The 19,987-nt window shown below is 42.7% G+C and overlaps 1 protein-coding gene across 9 annotated transcripts in view; it reads left to right on the top strand.

Annotated features, from left to right (window-relative positions):
* The window catches only part of PSEN2 (presenilin 2), a 39,102-nt gene extending 21,069 nt beyond the window's left edge, over positions 1 to 18,033 (top strand). For 3 of the 9 annotated variants that reach the window (XM_072647677.1, XM_072647678.1, XM_072647679.1), the window contains exons 3-12: positions 1,465 to 1,694; positions 2,954 to 3,095; positions 6,780 to 6,847; positions 9,136 to 9,356; positions 9,550 to 9,627; positions 10,055 to 10,153; positions 12,772 to 12,849; positions 14,148 to 14,267; positions 15,693 to 15,811; positions 17,160 to 18,033. In XM_072647677.1, coding sequence (XP_072503778.1) covers positions 1,465 to 1,694; positions 2,954 to 3,095; positions 6,780 to 6,847; positions 9,136 to 9,356; positions 9,550 to 9,627; positions 10,055 to 10,153; positions 12,772 to 12,849; positions 14,148 to 14,267; positions 15,693 to 15,811; positions 17,160 to 17,315 — 1,311 coding nt within the window. In that variant the 3' untranslated portion in view covers positions 17,316 to 18,033. Of the gene's footprint in view, positions 1 to 1,464; positions 1,695 to 2,755; positions 2,883 to 2,953; positions 3,096 to 6,779; positions 6,848 to 9,135; positions 9,357 to 9,549; positions 9,628 to 10,054; positions 10,154 to 12,771; positions 12,850 to 14,147; positions 14,273 to 15,692; positions 15,813 to 17,159 lie in introns of those variants that run through there. The other 6 variants (XM_072647680.1, XM_072647682.1, XM_072647681.1 and 3 more) reach the window with 4 other exon arrangements.
* Positions 18,034 to 19,987: the final 1,954 nt, after the last annotated feature.

Raw genomic sequence — 19,987 nt, 5'->3', positions numbered from 1 at the left:
ACTGAGCCTAGAGTCAGGAAGACCTGAGTTCAAATCTAGTCTCAGACGATTAAGAGCTTTGTGACCCTGGGCAAGTCACTTAAGTTCTGTCTGCCTCACTTTTTTCATCTGTAAAATGAGGATCATAATCACAGTTATCTCCCAAGGTTGTTGCAAGGACCAAAGGAGACAGTAACACCTGTCACATAGTAAGTGCATAATAAGTGCTTGCTTCTTTCCTTCCATTAGAACATTGGAGTTTGGGTTGGCATCCATATAACAATCCCTTCCATTGATGTCAGTTTAAGACTGACATCCAAGAGGGAACCACATCATCTTCAGTGCCATGAGTAAGGTTGCTAAATGTGTTTATCAAGGAGACACAGTTTCCTTCCTTTGTGAGCTGTGGACCACTGATAAGTTTTGCCTGATCTCACGAAGGAAGATTCTGTTACTGTGAGGGTGGGGAGGGAAGGGTCCTAAAGTTGGGAGAAAAGGGCAGGAGAGATCCCAGTATCCCCACTAAAAGCTTGGTTTCCCTTGGGGAATCTGCCCATCAAACAAATTGACCTTCTTAGCTTTGAAGCACCCATCATTTTGGTCTGTCTTTATATCCTCAGGGCTTATCATAGTCCCTGGCTAAAAGCAAGATCCCAAATTAAGAAGCCCTGGACTGGGTGTTCTTCCTGCCAGCTCCAACATTCTGTGATATTTGAATAGGTTAAAGGTTCCCTTGGTATCCGGTTGCACCACATTAATACCTCAGTTAACTAGAACTTTGGTGAAAAATGACAAACAACCCAAAATTAAGTTTAAAAAAAATGTCTCTGAGGAGTCAGAGTAGATTGCATCTTGAAAGCTTTACCATCTCTGAGCACTCTTTATTCTACTTGGACTCTGTGCTGGACTGCCTCCATGACAGAGGCCTATGCATTTGGCCAGCATAGGTCTCCATGCTTCATGTCCCTCCTGACACTAATGATCAAAGAGTCATTAAACAAAAATAGCTTTGTTAAATATTTCAAGGAATCTTGTATGATCTTAAGCCCAGAAAATACTTTGTTGGAGGAAAGCCATTAAGGTGAGTTTTTTATTCTGCCAAATCAAGTGCTTTTTCTTTTTAACAATCAGCACACCATCTACTCATTGGATATTATGTCACTCTTATTTACATGTTATCTCCAGCATTAGAGAGTGTGCTCCTTGAAGGAAGGAACGTGTTCTTTACTTTTCTCTCTATCTGCAACCCGCAGTACAATATCAGTGATGCTTGTGAAATGACATACAGTAAGCACAGTGAGACCTGGTATTCTCAGCATCTCCCCATTCATCATGAGGATGGAATGGGAAACATATATGTTGTTTTTAACCAAAAAAAGGTATTTTCCTCATCCTCTTTGGGCCCATTCTTGAATGCCCATTGGGGGAGAGATCCAAGGCTGCCACTGACGGTGCCTCTCACCCCCCCCCCCGTATCCCCTGCAGAAACACCAAGGCAGCCTGTGTAACCATGGCAGCATTGACCAGTGTACCCCTGACAGCAGGGGCTCCTCAAGAAGCAGCAGCTTGGAGGAGGATGAAGAGGAAGAAGAGCTGACACTGAAATATGGGGCAAAGCACGTGATCATGCTGTTTGTGCCTGTCACTCTCTGCATGGTGGTCGTCGTGGCAACCATTAAGTCAGTCCGCTTTTACACGGAGAAGAATGGACAGCTGTGAGTCAGCCCTGCCTAGCAAAGTGTATGGGGGGTGTGTGTGTGTGTGTGTGTGTGTGTGTGTGTGTGTGTGTGTGGTCAGACTGGGGAGTACATATGTGCAGTATTCATTGAGGCAGTTAGGTGGCATCTTTGGGGCACTGGACTTGGAATCAGGAAGACCTGAGTTCAAATCCTATTTCACACACTTTACTATGGCTGTGTGACCCTAGGTAATGTCACTCACTCAGCCTAAGTTTTCTCATTTGTAAAATGAAGGAGTTGGCTTGATATCTTCTAAGGGCCCTTCTAGCTCTAAATCTACGGTCCTCTGTGATCATTGTTCACTGCCTGGGGGTGTGAGGGCCTGCATGGAAAATGAAAAACAAGCTATCAAAAGGTAAAACCCCTGCCTTCAATACAATTGACTAGGGAGGGTGGGAAGATTCGATTGTGCTTACTAAACAAGTATAAGTTAATATAGCTAGTCAGTGTTAAGGGGCTGTGTAGGTTTAATATGTGGAGTGTGTGTGTCGTAGGTTGGGAGTGGGGCCAGAGAGAAAATAGATAGACTTAATAGATTCATAGTCCTCAATATGGAGAGAGATAAAACTGTTAAACTGAAAAAGCCCTCAGAGGGCATCCAGCCCAATGGTGTTCAACTCAGAATAGTCCCTAAATAGTACCTGCAGGTGACCTATTGACCTTATTTATGTTCTGTTGTATTTATTTTATTAAATATTTCCTAATTACTTTTTCAGTCTGTTCTCAACAGTCTGACACTTGTGATCTAGCCCAATTCCTTTGTTTTGCATGTGAGGAAACTGAGGCTCGGAGGTTAAATTATTTCCCCAGGGTCACAGAGGAAAGCTACATTAGGGTAGACATTAGAGCTCAGGACAAGTGCTCTTACCTCAAAAACAGAAATTTTTTAAAGAAACTTCAGTCTGGGTTTCAGCCTTAGCTAAGAAAAAGACTTTGAGAAGTCCATCCTGTCTCTCCCCCTCCTACTAGACTAGAGCCAGTCAACAGACTGAAATTTGAAGTTGTCTAAACTGAGGAGTCAGGTGGATTCCTTTGAAAGTCTGGGCCCTGGTGGCAGAAGGCAAAGCCTGACCGAAGATGATGGGTACCTGGCCAGACAAGGGCATGGAGAAGTCGAGGAAGAAGATGGGTGAAAGAGAGGGTCCAAATGATGGAAGGAAAAAGGTGAGAAGTAGAAAGGGTTTGAAAGGGAGAGTCAGGGTAGGCGACTAGTCATCCTTTCCCTTTACTTTCAGAATCTACACACCCTTTACAGAAGATACGCCCTCTATTGGCCAGCGCTTGCTCAACTCGGTGCTAAACACCCTCATCATGATCAGTGTCATTGTGGTCATGACAATATTCCTGGTTGTACTGTACAAGTATCGTTGCTACAAGGTGAGTGGTGGTGGAGGGATCCCTTGCCAGTTGGGCAGTCAGTCAGGGGCTTGCTCATGGCTTTGCTCTGAATCAGCACTGGAGATAAAGGAGGCTCTGGGAGCCCAGCTGTGGTCTTGCAGGCTGCTTGATTTGTACATAGGTGTTTTACATGTATGTAATGTATGTTTGCGCAGTATGGTTTATACAGTGTGTATATATGTATATCATTTGTGCACTATTTATGTGTATGTGTGTATTTGGGGGAAATGCAATATGTATTTTTATATATTGCAGATATAGTGTATTTGTATAGAAAAAGTGTATATATATTTTTATATATTGTATGTACATTCTCAGATGTCCATATCAATCTGAGATCTCATCAGTTTGGGAGTCCCACACACCAAATTCCATCTGGACCTGCCCAGCTTGTGTAGGTCTGTGTTCTTTGAAGAGCTTGGTGTGAGGGCTCTCACCATGCTGAATGCCTCCCTCTCTCACTGTTGGGTTATGCCAGGGATGTTGGCATATACTGACATACCTTCATGTCTCACCTGTCAGTGTGACTCTGAGCTAGTCATTTAATCTTAAAGCCCTAGACTTGCACAACAGTTGCAAATTGCAGTTTACATCTATCAAAGGAGTTTTCTTACTGAGAGTTTCTTATCCCAATGAAATTACAGGTCTAGTCCAAAAAAAGACATCTATATACAATTTATATATGTATCTCAGTGCTGTTTTTCTAGCACTTTGGAGGTTTACAAAGTCCCTCCAATTCTAGAGCCAGTCCTCCCCCACTACAGCACAGTTTATTTCTTCTCTTTGGATACCCAGATTAAGGAACTTGCTCATGGTACAGACAGCCAGTAAGGGTCAAAGGTAGGGTATGAACCTGGGTCTGTCCTGTTTCCAAATTTGGCCCCTCCCACTCCGTCACTCCCGTTGTGTTTGTACATATATACAAGCACAATGCCTACATGCATGTGTGTATATGTATATGCACATACATAAACACACACAGCTAAGTGGTACAGTTTGCCTCTGACAAGGCACTTAACCTCCGTTTGCCTTAGTTTCCTCAACTGTAAAATGGAGGAACAATTTGTTGTGAGGATCAAATGAGATAGTGCAGTGAATGACACATAGTAGGAGCTATATGTGCCAGTTATTAATATCATCATTATCAACATGTGCCAGTTATTAATATCATCATAGTCATCACATTTGTATATGTATATGAATGTTTTAAAACTATGTTTTATATGTGTGCGTGTGTCTCTCTATATCTAGTGATCTGTTTTTATAGAAGAGGGAGCGATAGAATGAAAAAAGTACTAAACTTGGAGTTGGGACAGGCCTGGTTCAAATCTTACCTTCGACACTTACTACTTATGTACTTTAGACAAGTCACTTACTGCAACCTCAGTCTCCTTACTTATAAAATGGTGATCATAGTGCTTACTTCACAGAATTGTGATGGGGCTCAAATGAAATAATGAAGACAAAGCACTCTGTGAACTTTAAAGCACTAGAAAAATGTCAGAGATACACGTATCTGTGTGTGTGTGTGTGTGTGTGTGTGTGTGTGTGTGTGTGTGTATCTTTGCGGGGGAGGGTTCTAGATCTATCATTTCATTGGGATAAGGAAGTCTCTGTAAGGAAACTCCTTTTACCAATGCAAATTGACAGCTCTGGGTATGTAGCTAGATAAATAGAGAGCTATACGTGGGCTTGATGCAGGGTTTGAGGCAAGGTCTTCCTAATTTGAGTCAGGCCCTCTGTCTGCTCTGCCAGCCCTCCATAATTAGGCATTGTCTACATATATTTGTATACTGTTAACTGTTTCCCAGGGGTTTATATTTAATGCCAGACAAGTCAGGGTGTTTGAATCATCCCCCTTTTCCCCTCACAACCTTTCTGAATATGTTGTGTCATTTTACTGTGCTATGGTTTGTTTCTTAAAATGTCCTACTGGATTTCCCTTTTTTAAAAAGTATCGTGCAGAGTGTCACTTCCCCTATTTTACAAGTTAATTTCTACTTTGATTCTCCTTCTGAAGAAATACGGCTTTATTTTAAGGCCCATGACTGTCACAACTGGTTTTTGTTTTGTTTTGTTTTCATTTTCTTTTCCTGTTTCTCCCTAGAGCTGGCTTTGTATAGATTCCACTCCGTGGTCTGGGAGGCTTTCAACCTCTGTCTCCAAGAGCCATTTCATCTGGGGACTGCCCCATTGTCTCTGTACTTACAGGCAGTATAGCTGCATCAAGCTATCTCCTCACCCCTACTTGTTCTTCCCAGAGACTTGGGGACTTTGGGACAATGACCCTGTAGTCCTTTTCCTTGTTCTGGAATGTACAGGACTCCTAGAATTCTAAAAATAGCAGGGGACTTAGAAATCATGCAGTCCAACCCTTTTATTTTATAGATGAGAAAATTGAGACCCCAAAGGATGAAATGATTGGCCCCAGGTCCCAGTATTTAATGACAGAGCAACCTCGGATCCCTGACTCCTAAGTCTAGTGGTATATACCCCAGAATTAGCTTTCTGGGGATACCAGAAATCTGTGTCCCTAAACCATCAACTGCTAGAATAAGTAATACAAGCTTTGTAAAAATAAAATTAATTTATAACAATAATTATCAGAATATAGAAATAGACCTTAAATCTTTAGGTTGCAAGTGTATTAAGTCCAAGGGATTCTCTCCTGATTGCTGTTTTCCTTTGGAGGAATTATAGGTGATATCTTAAGTGGATATCACTTAGGAGAGAATTATGGGTTAGTGTTTCCTAGTTCTGTACTGTGAATATTGCTGCCATGATCTCACTGCTGCCTTTGCAGGGGAAAGGACTGGTCCTAGAGGGGAACCCTTTCCCCACTTAAAGAAACTACTTGTTTTCCCACCTTGTGTTTGACTCTGAGGTTGGGGAGTATGTTTCTTCTTTGATGGTCTTTTAAAACTCTCTAGCTCCTCAGTGACCCTAATTTATGATAATAGCATATTTAACTGGTACTTGAAAGCTGCTATGATCACAGTAGCTCATGAAGTCTGTCTCTTCCGGCATGCAGTAGTTGCAGTCCTTGTTTGTGACTAAGTGATTAGCATCTGTGCTGATGAAATTCTGAATTTCTTGAAGTCTGTAATCCTCTTCATTATCTCCAAGGCACATTATACACATTATCTCACATAATTCCCAAAGCCACATAATTAGCACAAGAATTATTATCCTTATTCCTTACAAATGAGGAAACTGAGACCCAAAGATCGACAGACTTGCCCACAGTTACATAGGTTATAAGTGACAGAAGTAGGATTCCAACCCAGGTCCTCCAGCTCCAAATGCAGCATTCTGTCTGCATGGGTCCATCCACACTCATATATGCAAAGTACTGGACTAAGCACTGGATGTACAAAGAAAAAAATCAGACCTTCCCTGTTCTCAAGGAGCTCACATTCTGATGAGAGGAGACAATAGATATGGAGGTCTCCACTGCCAGTCAGATGGAAAGATCTCGTTGTCCTTAGAGCACAGTGGCAAGGCAGCAGATGGAATGAGAGAGAATGCAGTGGGACCGTGGCAGTTTGGACATCAGCCACCCACACCATTGCCCCCTGTGACTGACTTGAGCAGTAGCACCCTCCCTGCTCCTGATACCAAGGAGCAGACCAAGAACATTTGGTGTGTGTTTCTGTTGTCTAGTTTATCCATGGATGGCTGATCCTGTCTTCTCTGATGTTGCTCTTCCTCTTCACCTACATTTATCTCGGGTAAGTGTCTGCCCAAGGTCTGGGATAGTTCCAGGAAACCTTTCATCTACTTTGCTCCCCAATGTGAAGGACATGAAAGGGGACACGGGTCAGAGGGGGTGACGGGCATCCATCTTTCCTCACAACAACCCTTCAGGTGTAAGTTGCATTATTATTCCCATTTTACAGATTAGAAATCTGAGGCACAGAGAGATTGGGAGACTTGCCCAGAATCATACAGCAGGGGGCAGAAAGGGGGCAGGGTTTAGCCAGGGGCATGGTCAGATGCAGAACATAGATCCATTTCTTCTGATTCCAAGACTCTCTTGCTCTTTGAAATACACTTCAGTGAGGGACAAAACAGTATATAGCAATGGGATGCTGTAAGAACAAGGGGGACTAGGGTTGCCTTCTCTCTGGTGCCAGAGCACCTACTATGTACCAGGCACTGAGCTTGGCCCAGGTCATTTCTCCACACATTTTCTGTGGGAATAATATGGTCTACCCTGGTTGACTGTGTGTTGTGTTTTCCAGTACCCTGTAAAAATACCATGCAGAGAAAGGTAACATGGCCTAGTGAATAGAGTGCTGGCCTTAGAATCAAGAAGACTTGGGTTCAGATTTTCCTCTTACACTTCCTTGGTGCATGAGCCTGAGCAAGTCAAGCTCTCAGTGCTACAGGCAGCTCTCCAAGGCTAACTACAGAGCAGGTATCAATCTGTCTTGGTATAGGGGGCTTGTTCCCTCAAGTAATGAAAACCCAAAAATTTCAAAACAAGTTGGCATTTTACTACAAACTTGTTTAGGGGATTGTTTATTGAGAACTGGAAGCGACCTCAGAGGAAGGCTATCAAATTGAACCCTCTCATTTTGTAGATGGGGAAACTGAACCACAGAGAAGTTGTGACTGGCCTGTGGTCACAGAGATAGTAAGTCATAGACAGGCATTCAGACCAAAGCCCTCCAGCTCCAAATTAGCTAGTAGTTAGATGCTGGATGGAAAGCTCTTCTTATTTAAGTTTCATTTTTTAGTCTAAAACTTGGCAAATTCTAAATTTAGAAAATGATTGATTTGGAATATTGTACCCTGTTTTAGAATGTCCTCTTATTTCAGCGTCCTTAGGGATCTGAGAAAGACAGGGAAGGAATTTTCCTAGTGCTTTTGGGGACATGGACAAGTAATACTCAGTTATGTTCATTGCTGGGCTGATGAGACAAAATTGAACTGTCTAAAGCAAGTGTTCTTAATCCGGGGTCCATGAACTTGTTTTGTTTTGTTTTTTTAATATTTTGATAACCAAAATAATTGGTGTCTTTTGGAATCCTGTGTATTTTACTTCATGTTTTTAAAATCATCATTCTGAGAAGTGGTTGTCCATGGGTTTCATCATACTTCATCAAAGGGGTCTATGGCACAAAAAGGTTCTGATCCCTGGTCTAAAGGAAATTTAAAATGAAATTTTAAAATAAATCAAGTAGTGGACTTAATGTAGCGAGATCCCTCTTCATGAAAATATGTTTTGGGGTGAAGGTGGGAACTTATTTGAACATATAAGATCATGGAAATTTTAGCAGTAGAAAGAACCTTGGAGATCACAGTGCAATTTCCTGACTGCAGACTGGAAAACTGAGGCCAAGGAAGTTAGAGACTCACCTTAAGTTGTTCAGATAATACATGGAAAAGCTGGGCTATAAGCCCAGGCCTTATAACTCTATAAGTCTGCTCTTTCTGCCTGGGCATTCATAGAAGTTGAAGGGAACATGCATCTAGCTATTATGAATGGAGGTGATGTATTGTGCATGCGTGCATGTGTGTGTGTGTGTGTGTGTGCGTGTGTACAAGGACAGTAAAATATCTATAACAGTCCATAATGTGTGTATGTATGGAGGGGAGGGGGAAGAAGAAGCTCATGTGGCCAGTAAAGTGTCTGTAACATTCAATGAGGAGGAAGAGGATACTATTAATAATGATAGTAATTGATGTAGCATTTTAAGGTTCATAAAGAATTTTATGTACATTATCTCATTTCATCCTTACAGAAATCCTATAGGGCAGGTGTTATTACACTCTCATTTCATAGCCACAGAAAGCAAGTCTCAGAGAAGGTGCTGAGTGCCTTCCCAAGGCTACATAGTGAATAAGTATCTGAGGCAGGATTTGAACCCAAAACTCCCTGACTCCAAGTCTAGCACTTTATCCATTTGGTTTTAAACTAGGTCAAGGTCTAATTAGTTGAAAGTGACTACAAAGTTAGCATTTTTTCCCCATTTCCAATGACTTCCCCTCATCTGGTGATCTTGCTTTTCAGGGAAGTGCTCAAGACTTACAATGTGGCCATGGACTACCCAACGCTTTTCTTGGTCATCTGGAACTTTGGGGCGGTGGGGATGATCTGTATCCACTGGAAGGGCCCCCTGGTGCTGCAGCAGGCCTACCTCATCATGATCAGCGCCCTCATGGCCTTGGTCTTCATCAAGTACCTCCCAGAATGGTCAGCCTGGGTCATCCTGGGAGCCATCTCGGTGTATGGTAGGACAGTCATGGGCAGGGTGGTCTGATGTGGGGTCTTATCTTGCATGCCAGACAATAAGGGTCAAATCCTACTGCTTTACCCAGTAGAACATGAGCTCCTTCAGGGCAGGGACTGCCGCTTGTATCCTCAGGACTTAATGCAGTGTCTTTTACGTGAGGTGCTTAATAAATGCTTGGTGTTTAATTCTAGTTGGTCCTGTACCTGTCTTCCTCCTGAAGAATGTGAGCTCCTTGAGGACAGGGACTGCTTCGTTTGTCTTTGTGACAGGTGTTGTAGCCCCAGTTCCTGGCACATTGTAGGCATTTAATATGTCCGTGTTGAATTGAATTTTATGAAACAAAAAAGGGGAATTCTTCACCAGAAGTAACCTTCCTTTAAAAAGCAAGTAGAAGTCACTTAATACTTCATTATTTTTTCTTAAATTTGGTTCTTTTAGACCTCTGTAGATTCCAGCCTCGATTGCTAGTTCTTGGGCACATACCATAGATAAGAACAGAAACTTATTCAGCAAAGGGTTGGTTCCGAGTAGAGGTTGAAAACCAAGGTTGCTCTTAATTCTCTATTTCTTCCACTTGGTTGGGGGCAAGGGAAGCCTAGCTATCCATTTCTAAGAGTATGAGTTAAACACATTTCTGGGATCTGCTTGAGAATGATTGACTGCTTTTCCCTGACAAAGACTTCTTGGTTTTCACAGATCTCGTGGCTGTGCTTTGTCCTAAAGGGCCCTTGAGGATGCTTGTAGAAACTGCCCAGGAAAGAAATGAACCTATATTTCCTGCCCTCATATATTCATGTAAGTCGTCCCCACCTCAGCCCCTGCTGTGCAGGTTAAACCATGTGAGTGTGGTTCTCTCTCCACACCCTTTTCCTTTTGATTTTCCCAATGCCAGTGACAGTTTCTTGACTCTCTTTTCAGAATTATGATGAAGAACCCCTTTCCAAGGTCAGAGAGGGTGAGGGAAAGAGAGAGGAGTTGGTCTGTATTCTCTCTGATATTCAGTGGGTAGTTGGCCTTTTTCTAATCACTGAAGACTGGTAAAGAGCATGCTATTCCACTGGAATTGTAGTCTTATGGTTAGAAGCAGGCATAGGGGCCCTCTAGTTTCCAACCTAACCTTCTCAGTGCAGTTCCTTCTGTAGCATCTGTGATGGAAGGTCCTCTGGCCTCTGCTTCCAGGGATGGGGAATCGACTGTCTCAACAGGAAGTCCCTTCTGTTGTTGGCTATCTCTTGTTGCTAGGGAGTCCTTTCATAGATTAAGCTGAAATCTGCCACCCAGTAACTTCCATATGCTGATCTTGTATAGATAAAAGCCCAGTAAAGTTTTTTCATGATACCTCCCTACACAGTGACTTATAGGAGTAAATTATCTTAGATCAAGAGCAGAAGGGACCTTAGGAGTCATCCAGTGGAAGCCAGAGCCCAGAGTGGTTCAGTGACTCACATGAGGTCACAGAGGCAGTAAGTATCCAAGTCTGGATTCCAACTGTGAAGCCATTGCTCTTTGCACTGTAATTTGTTTTGCCAGTCCAGCTCCCTTCTCTGGGTTTCAGTTCCCTCTTCTGTCAAATGGGGTATTGCAGAAGAGAGATGACCCATCTGAGGTCACTTGTACTCTAAAACACTTTGGGGCTGTGAGTCTGTGAACCTTGAACACACTCTAGTAATAGAGGAGGAGACCTGCCCAGCCTTTGGGGGACTTTTGAATATTTAAATGATGCAGTATTGATGTAATGAAATACTTCTGGTGTTAGAAAATACTGACAGATGTGAAGAATACAAAAAAAAGATGGAAACATGATACAAATTGAGCCTAACAAGATAGGAACTTAGATGCTGACTAGAATTATTTAAAAAACAGCAATGTACTAGAAGGGGGTAGAAGGAAAAGGAGGAGGGAAATACAGTTAGTAGTAGTAATTGTGAAAAAAATTTTGAAGCCAGTTTCTGTTAATAAAGGCTTTTTCAAACATATAGAGAACTCAGTCAAATTTATAAAATAAGAGCCATATTGATGAATGATCAAAAGATATAATCAGTTTTCAGATGAAGAAATCAAAACTACCTGTAGCCATATAAAAATATTCTAACTCACTTTTGACTGGAGAAATGCAAATCAAAACAGTTCTGAGGTACTACCTCATGCCTCTTAGATTGTCTCAGGACAGAAAAAGTAAATTACAAATGTTGGAAGGGAAGTGGGGAAAAGTGAGACATTAATGCATTGCTGATAGAATTTTGAGCTGATTCACCTATTCTGTAGAGCAATTTGGAACTATGCCCAAAGAGCTATAAAACCAGGCATTCCCTTTGAACTAAGCAAAACCACAACTAGGTCTGTACCCCAACAGAGATTAAAAAGGAAAAGGATCTATATGTACAAAAAAATTTATAGCAGCTCTTTTCTGGGAATAAAGCATTAGAAATTGAGGGGATACCCATCATTTGGGGAGTGGCTGAACAAGTTGTGGTATGTGATTGTGATGAAATACTATTCTACTATAAAAAATGATGAGCAGGTTGGTCTCAGAAAAACCTGGAAAGTCTTGCGTGGGCTGATGCCAAGTGAAATATACCGTGTACAAAGCAACAGCAATTTTGTAGGATGATCAGCTGTGAATGACTTAGCTGTTTTCAGCAATATAAAGATCCAAGACAACTCTGAAGGACTTATGATGAAAAATGCTCTCTATCTCCAGAGAGAGAACTGATGGTGTCTTAGAACAGATTGAAACACACTTCTTTACTTAATTTTTCTTGAGGCTTTTTTTGTCTCTGTTTTCTTTCACAGTGTGAGTATTATGGATATGTTTTGCGTGGCTACACATATGTAATCTATATCAAATTGCTTGCCTTCTCAATGGGAGGGGGAGGGAGAGAATTTTGGAACTCAAAGTTCTTAAAACAAATGTTAAAAGTTGTTTTTACATGTAACTGGGGAAAAACAAGATACTAAATAAATACCAAAAAAAGTAAAAGTAAAATGAATATAAAAAAGCAACAATGACAGCAAAAATTTATGGACATATAGATAGGGAAGAGATCAGAGAGGAGGCTCAGAGCAAATGCAATGTTATTGTTAAAGTTTATGTCGTATTATTGTTTCAATAAAATAATATAATAAAATAAGTATCATTACCACCCCCACTTCACATATGAGAAAACTGATCCACAAAGAAGTGAGGAAATTTGAGCCTCCAAGTAACAAGACCCAGGCCTCAAACTCGGCTCTTCACTCTCCACATTCAGGGTTTTTTCTACTAGGTCACCTACCTTGCGCATTATTAAATACGGTGTACTCTCATACAAAATGGTTCTTTAAGCACAGTAGGAATAAAGAAGTACTGTTTGCTAACTGTTCTGTTCATGTAGCCACAGTGACCATGGTCTTGTCCTGTCTGCTTCTTGCAGCTGCCATGGTGTGGACTGTAGGCATGGCAAAGGTGGATACTCCAACGAAGGAAGCCCTCCCCAGAGACCAAGAGCAAGGTCAGTGTCTCTGCAGCAGACCCCATGGGCCCAAGGTATGGTGTCCCAGAGTCACTGCAGGAGGCAGGAGGCTGACCCTTCTTCTGGCCATGAGAGACTGAGACACAGAGAGAAAGAGAGAGCACTAGACCATTTATTAAGTGCTTACTATGTGCCCTGCATTGTGTTAAGTACTGGGAATTCAGAAACAAGAAAGCAAGACTACTTCCTTCTCTCAAGGAGATTACATTCTAAGAGGGAAAGACAAAACAGAAGGGAGTAGGAAAGCCAGGGAGGGGGAGGAAAGCGAAGTGAGCAGTGTGATTGTGGTGGTCCATGTGGTGACTCATCAGCCATTGAGCTGGCCTCAGACTGAGTCATCCTTAGGTGGTCAAGGCAGCTGGTATGGTCATGGAGAGACTCCAGAGGGAGCAGGAAGCTAAGTGAACAGTGGCACTCCTGACTGTGTACTTGGCCACTGTATTGATACAGGATAAGCAGTATGGTTTAGTGGATAGAGTTGCCCTTAGAGCCAGGAAAACCTGGATTTGAGTCCATTTCTGACACTAGTGGCTGCGAGACCCTGGGCAAGTCTCTGAACCTTAGTGCTCTGGGCAACTTTCTGAAGACAATGAGCTGCAGGAAAGGTGCCAGCCTATTAATGGTAGGAGTTTCCTTACCTGAGAGTTCCTGACGCTAGTGAATTCACAGGTCTGGATCCAGTCCCATTCCCTGGTACGGTCCCAGAACTCCTAGTTCTACACCTGGTCCCTTTACCCTGCTGAAGTACAAGCATTAGTCTAGGCTAGAGATTTTCAGATGTGGAGAGATATTATTCTAGAACCTGACAACACCCTAGAAATTACCCCAGTATGTATCAAAATATGGAGTATCCTACATGCCCTGGGACACACAAACTGACTATAGCTGATTCCTTCTTTCATGGGTAAAGCTGAGGCTTTGTTATCATCCCTCCATTTCTGGTACACTTTGGGTGTCCCAGAAGACTCTTCCCATTATTTCCTTTTCAGTTATTTTGTTATTACCAAAATTTCCTTGAAGCAAAGAGAAGTAATCGACCAGGGTGGTGGGAGGACAGGAGGAGGATAGGGAAGGGTATGGCATCAGGGAAGTGCCAGTCTTGAGGAGTCCAAGTTCTGATCCACCATGGACCCTTCCCTGAAGGATGGTTTCCTTCTCCCCAGCTGTCAGCCTCTTCCTCCCCAATGAAAAATTCTTCTGGCTCTGCTTCTCATGTCCTCTCAATCCGTTTTTTTTCCCTGGACAACACTGATGCTCTTCTCTGTTTGGGGATACAGATGAGGATTCAAGCGACGCTTCTGGGGACCACTCTTACTCTGAAACATATGACTCTCCGAGGTGCACCCCACTCCATGTGCCTTCCTATGCAGTGGAGGAGCTGGAGGAAGAGGAGGAAAGTAAGGTGGATTAGTTTTCTCTAGCCACACAGGGAGCTATGCTTCTGGTGGGTGAGGGGTGCTAGGAAGGCAGGTGGGAGGAGGAGACCAATTCCCTTGAGAGAGTGTGCCCACACACCCGTACGGCAATCTTCTTCCAAAGGGAAAAAAGAAAACATTAGGAATTAGAAAGGGCATCTGTTTTGACAGACTCCTAGGAGGCCCCTGCAGTGTGTTGGCTTCTAGTGGATGGCAAGCTCTCTGGGGCAGGGATTGTTCTGTCATCTTTGTTTTCCCACTGCCTGGCACACAGAAGGTGCTCAGTAATTGTTGGATTGAATTATGTGTTAGTCTCATGGAAAGGTGTGACTCAGTCACCACTGTAATAGAGATTGGCTTGTGGGATGTGGGGTAGAGAAAGGCCAAAGTGATTGGGAGTGAGAGACTGGTGGTTGGTAGTAAGTACAATCTTGCAGATAGATCTAAAACCACTTTAAAAATTAGCGTTATCAACTCAAATCATCCTTAATGGACTTTTAAAGCAGATCATGCGATCATAGATTTAGTTCCAGAAGGGATCTTGTCAGTCATCTAGTCTAGTATTCTCAGTTTACACATGAAGTAACGGAGACCCAGAGAATTTTAGTGCCCTGTCCAGTGGTACATGGGTAAGAAGCAGCAAGCTGAGATTTGGAACCCTGGTGCTCTGAGTACAAATCTGACATGGAATATCCCACAGTTGAAGTTTTTATGTACTTGAAAGTAGTAGAATTACAGTTCCTTAAAATATTCTTGCATTCAGACTTACCTGACTTACCCCTTTTAGATTTACTGGCAGAGAAAGTATTGGCCTGCATGAGTAGAGGTAATTCTTCTCCTGAAAGTTCACTGTACCAGGAAAATCACCATTCCAATCCCAGTCCCATTCATTAATTTGGGCTCAGAACAACACTTCTTTCCATACCCAATCCAGCTAATCTGCTGAAGGATAAGCCTTAGATTGAGCTGTTCCCAGTTTTCCATTTCACAAACACCCAATTACTTACTTTTGCAGGCAGTGAGATTTCCTAGCCTCTTGTTTCTCTGCCTTCTACCACTGCCAGGCATTTTTTGTTGCCCCTCAATATTTCTGAAGATTTTGGATGGACTATGGAAATCAGTTTCAGAGCTATTGCTGTGTCTTCCATGTGATTCACGGTTTGTGGGGAAGGAGAGTAGTGACACAGTTGGTGGGTCACCATGAGTTTTTAGGTAATCTGAGCATTTCTGATGTCAGCTGTTTTCCATGTTCCTGAACATTGGAGCAAACTGGTTGTCCAGTGAGTGTTGAGATAAGTCAGCTTTCAGTTCACTGAGTCCATCCCATCCATCACCCTTTATCATTGACCTTCCATGAGTAGTTGTCACAGGACTTACCAGATTTGATTTTTATCTTCTCCCAAACAGGGGGAGTGAAACTTGGCCTGGGAGATTTCATTTTCTACAGTGTTCTTGTGGGCAAGGCAGCAGCCACGGCGAGTGGAGACTGGAACACCACACTGGCTTGTTTTGTGGCCATTCTCATCGTAAGTAGTAAGACAGAAAATGGCAGTGAGAACAAGCTCTTAAATTCATAGAACCCTTTTCAGCTGTTGTCCTTACCTGTCTGTGACATTGCTTACCATCTGATCCAGCCCTGTGAAATAAGGAGTAGTATTACCGTCATTTTTATAGATGAAGAGACCAAGGCCAGTGGTCATGTGAGTCACTCAGAGTCATGCAATGAGTCAGTAAACATTACAGGCAGCTCTTAAGTGGGGTCACAGAATAAGAGAGTTGAAAGGCACCTCTGTGGCCCTCTACTCTGACCCATATGCTAAAGGAGTCTCAACTATAATGTCCAACAAGCAGCCCAGCCTTGGCCTTGAAGGAGGGAGATCAAGAAGTCTTCTAACTTCCAAGTCCAGTGTCTTATACATGGTGTCTAACAGAAGTGGGTTGAGTGACCCACTTCCAATTCAGAAGCCATTATGAATCATCTACTTAAATGGTACCATACCAGATGTGTTGCAAAGAGTCCTTGAAACACCAGCAGCAGCTTCTCAATACTTGGTCTCAGATAGTCCTTGAGTATTTCTTACTAAGAAAGAAGATTGGTACCAAGCTCATAGAGCCTGCTTCCAGTACCCTGCAGCTATTACCTTGCTGTATGGGTAATTTTTCAGAGATCACATGTTTAGCATTATCTAATCACATAAGTGTAAGCTGGTGACAGTCCTGTTGGCCTTTTGTAGTTCCCATTCTCATATAAGGTATATGTGCTGCATTATTTTATTACCTTGGAGGGTGGGAGGGGAAGTCCTATGGTATAAGTAGATAGAGTACAGGACCTAAGGAAGTCCTAAGTTTAAGTCCAGTCTCAGTCACCTACTGGCTATGTAACCTCTTTATGCCACAGTTTCCTCATCTGTAAAGTGATAATAATACCACCTACCTTCCCCCACCCACATTTATTGTGAGGACACAATGAGATCATATTTGCAAAGCACTTTGCAACTCTTAAAATCCTTTCTAAATGGTAGCTAGGAAAGCCCCTAGACTAGAGAGTGAAGAAAACCCCATTCTTATCTTGCTGTATGAGCTTAACTTCTTTGTGATTCGCTGTCCTCCCACAAGAAATAGGGATAAAATAACTCTTACAGCACTTGCCCTACAGGGCTGAGAATGAGGATCGAGTGAACCTGGGATGGGGATGTATCTCACAAAGCACATGCACCACACAGGTGCTAGATGCTTTGGGGAATTAGCTTCACCATGGACTGAGGCATTCTCTGAAATCCTCTGGTAAGACCAGATCTGTCTAGGCTTATACACATGCACACACTACAGTTTCCCCTTTCCCCCCTCCAGCCTCACCTTCTATTCTTCCCACAGGGTCTGTGTTTGACACTTTTGCTGTTGGCAGTGTTCAAGAAGGCCTTGCCTGCCCTGCCCATCTCCATCACCTTTGGTCTCATCTTCTACTTCTCCACCGACAACCTTGTGAGGCCTTTCATGGACACCCTAGCATCTCACCAGTTGTACATTTAGAGCAAAGCTTAGCTGCTATTGTCTGGAAACTAGAAAATTCCAATTCTATGGAGTCATATAGTTTTACACGTTAGTGCCATATATTTTTTAAAACTGTTTTTTTAAAGAAGACAACACAAAAAAAGTATTACGTAGTTACTTCTTGAGATTGAGCATCAGTGCAGTGGAGTAGAATGAGGCCCAGGACCTGGGTTCAAGTTCTGGCTCCACCACTAACTAGCTGTGCGACCTTGAGCCTCAGTTTTCTCATCTGTAAACTGAGAGAGTTGGACTAAGCTATTTCTAAGGTCCCTTCTGGCTCTCACATGATTTCAATGTCTATAATTCTAAGTTCAGCCTTTCACCCTTTAAGGACCTGCACTCCTCCTAGTGGAAACCCAGGAGTTCACTCAAGTGACCTCAGAAAGGAGGTCACACAGTGTGACTCTGGGCCCAAGGGGACAGTCTGGAATTACATGGAAGGGTGATCTGAAAAAGACTGTGACATATTGGAAGCCCATAGAATGCTCTCAGGAAACTAGCTCAAGGGACTGATCCTGCTCACTAAGATCAACAAAGGCACCTTTTTCAGGAAGGAATGTTCACAATGTCTTATCAATGATGTTTTTATTACCTATTGGAAAGGAAGTCCAAATGCTGTTACATTTCAGATGACTAACTGCTGGGAAGGGGCTCACTGGCCATCATGACTTAATACTAATAAACTTCCTTAGATTGATTCATTGGAATGCTCTTTACCTCATTGTAAATCATGACACTTTTCTAGTGTGGCAGAGTAGAGAGTGAGCTGGCCTCAGAGCCAAGAAGATATGGGTTCATGCCCTGCCTCTGACATATCTGTCTGAGTGGTCCTGAGCAAGACAATATATTTCCCAGTACTCAAGGTATCCAAGTTGCAGAAAAGGTGCCAGCTTGCATTAGCAGCAGGAGTTCTTTATAACAATGAAATCTCAGGTCCAGCTACTCTCCCTGTTTCTCGTGTCACGTACCTGACTTTTAAAACATGTGCTGCATTCAAGGATGGAGTTTTAAGTGGAGTGGAAAGAAAAAAATACATAAGCTCCAGTTAACTAAGGAGGGACATCATGGTGTTGGAAAAGGGTCAATTCACCTGGGGTCAGATTTCAACTCAGGTCCCTGCTTGGCTCACATGTCCTTAGTCTTGGTCTCCGCTTCCTCATCTGTAAAATGAGGGGATTGGATAAGATCATTGTAAGGTCCCTTCCAATTCTAAATCTGTGATCCTAGGGCAGCCCCACCCCATTGCATGTTAAGCCCTCATTTAATGAGAAGTAGATCAAGAGCCTATGGTTTCATCAACGTGGGAATTCTTTCCACCAGTCCAAATCCTACCTCATCAATAATTTTGTGGTTAAGTCTTAGAATATCGTTTGAGGCACAGAGAGGTTAGGCAACCGATGCCTATAGTTGTACAGCTAAGTCAACGTCAGAGGCAGAACCTGAACCCAAGTCTTTCTGATTCCAGGTCAAGCACTAGCCATATGGATTCTTAATGAGAAGATCTTTTGGTTTTTTTGGTCTGGCCCTGTGCTGTCATTGGTGTGAGGAAACTCCTGATGGGAAAACTATCTCCACCAATATACATATTCAACTTGTCTATAATCTGCAGTCTCAGAGAGTTGCCTGGGTGTAAGTGTAAATGAAAGTTTTCAGAATGGTAGGGTTCTTCTACGTGAATACTTTCAGTTGCTTAGAGCTCACCACCTTTCAAGGTATCCTGTCCCATTATTGGATTACTCTAATTTTTCTAAATTTCTTTTTTATATTAATCTGGTTATCTTTTTTTTCTCATTACTTCTATCCTTTGGTTCTAGTTGTGTTTCCTGGAACCACACAGAACCAGTCTGCTCTCTCTACTATGAGACAACCCTTCAGATATTTCAAGACTGCTACCATGTTTACATTCCCCAAGTCTGCGGCCATTCCCAATCCTTCTGTTCCCCTTTTGTCATGATTTCAGGACTCATCATCATCTTGTTTTCACCCTCTCCGGACAGACTCTGTATGAGGTACTGAAGTTGAGGGAAGAGTTCAGGGCTGAAAATGGAACTTTGGGAGTCACCCAAGTATAAGTCATAGTTTGAACTATAGCAATGAAAAGAAAAATTCCCTAAGAAAGAAAGGGTAGGGGAAAAGAGCTGAGGGGGTCATTGACAAAGGGCAGTGAAAGGAACACTGACTTTGAAGTCCAAGGACCTGGGTCACTTGTTACCTGTCTGGCTTTGGGCAAGCTCTGTGCCTCAGTTTCCTCATCTGCAAAATAAATTAAGGGTAGACTCGATGATATCTGGGGTCCCTTCTAGTCCTGAATCTGTACTCTTCACTATTGAATATCACTGAGAGCTAACAATACCACCTGAGTACTGAAAACAATGTAGGCCATAGACGCTGTCCATTTTTTTTAATGCACATTTTTAAAACCACAGCAAAGCTGATGACAAAAGATTCATCATGATGGCTACTTGAGAACTGAAGCCAATCCCCATCTTTCCAAACATGGCGAAACATCCTCCCCTTTAGAGCTATACCACCACAATTCAGTGGGCCCTTGTGGCTTTTATAAGGTGGGTGGATTTTTCCTTTTTTGAGGACCAGTCTCTGCCCTCAGGAAGAGACAAGCCTTAGGAAAATGTCACTGCCTTTGTGTTTAC

The sequence above is a fragment of the Notamacropus eugenii genome, chromosome 2 (genome assembly GCF_028372415.1).
Source record: "Notamacropus eugenii isolate mMacEug1 chromosome 2, mMacEug1.pri_v2, whole genome shotgun sequence".
NCBI classification, from domain to species: domain Eukaryota; kingdom Metazoa; phylum Chordata; class Mammalia; order Diprotodontia; family Macropodidae; genus Notamacropus; species Notamacropus eugenii.
This window is presented reverse-complemented; position numbering and strand designations above follow the sequence as displayed.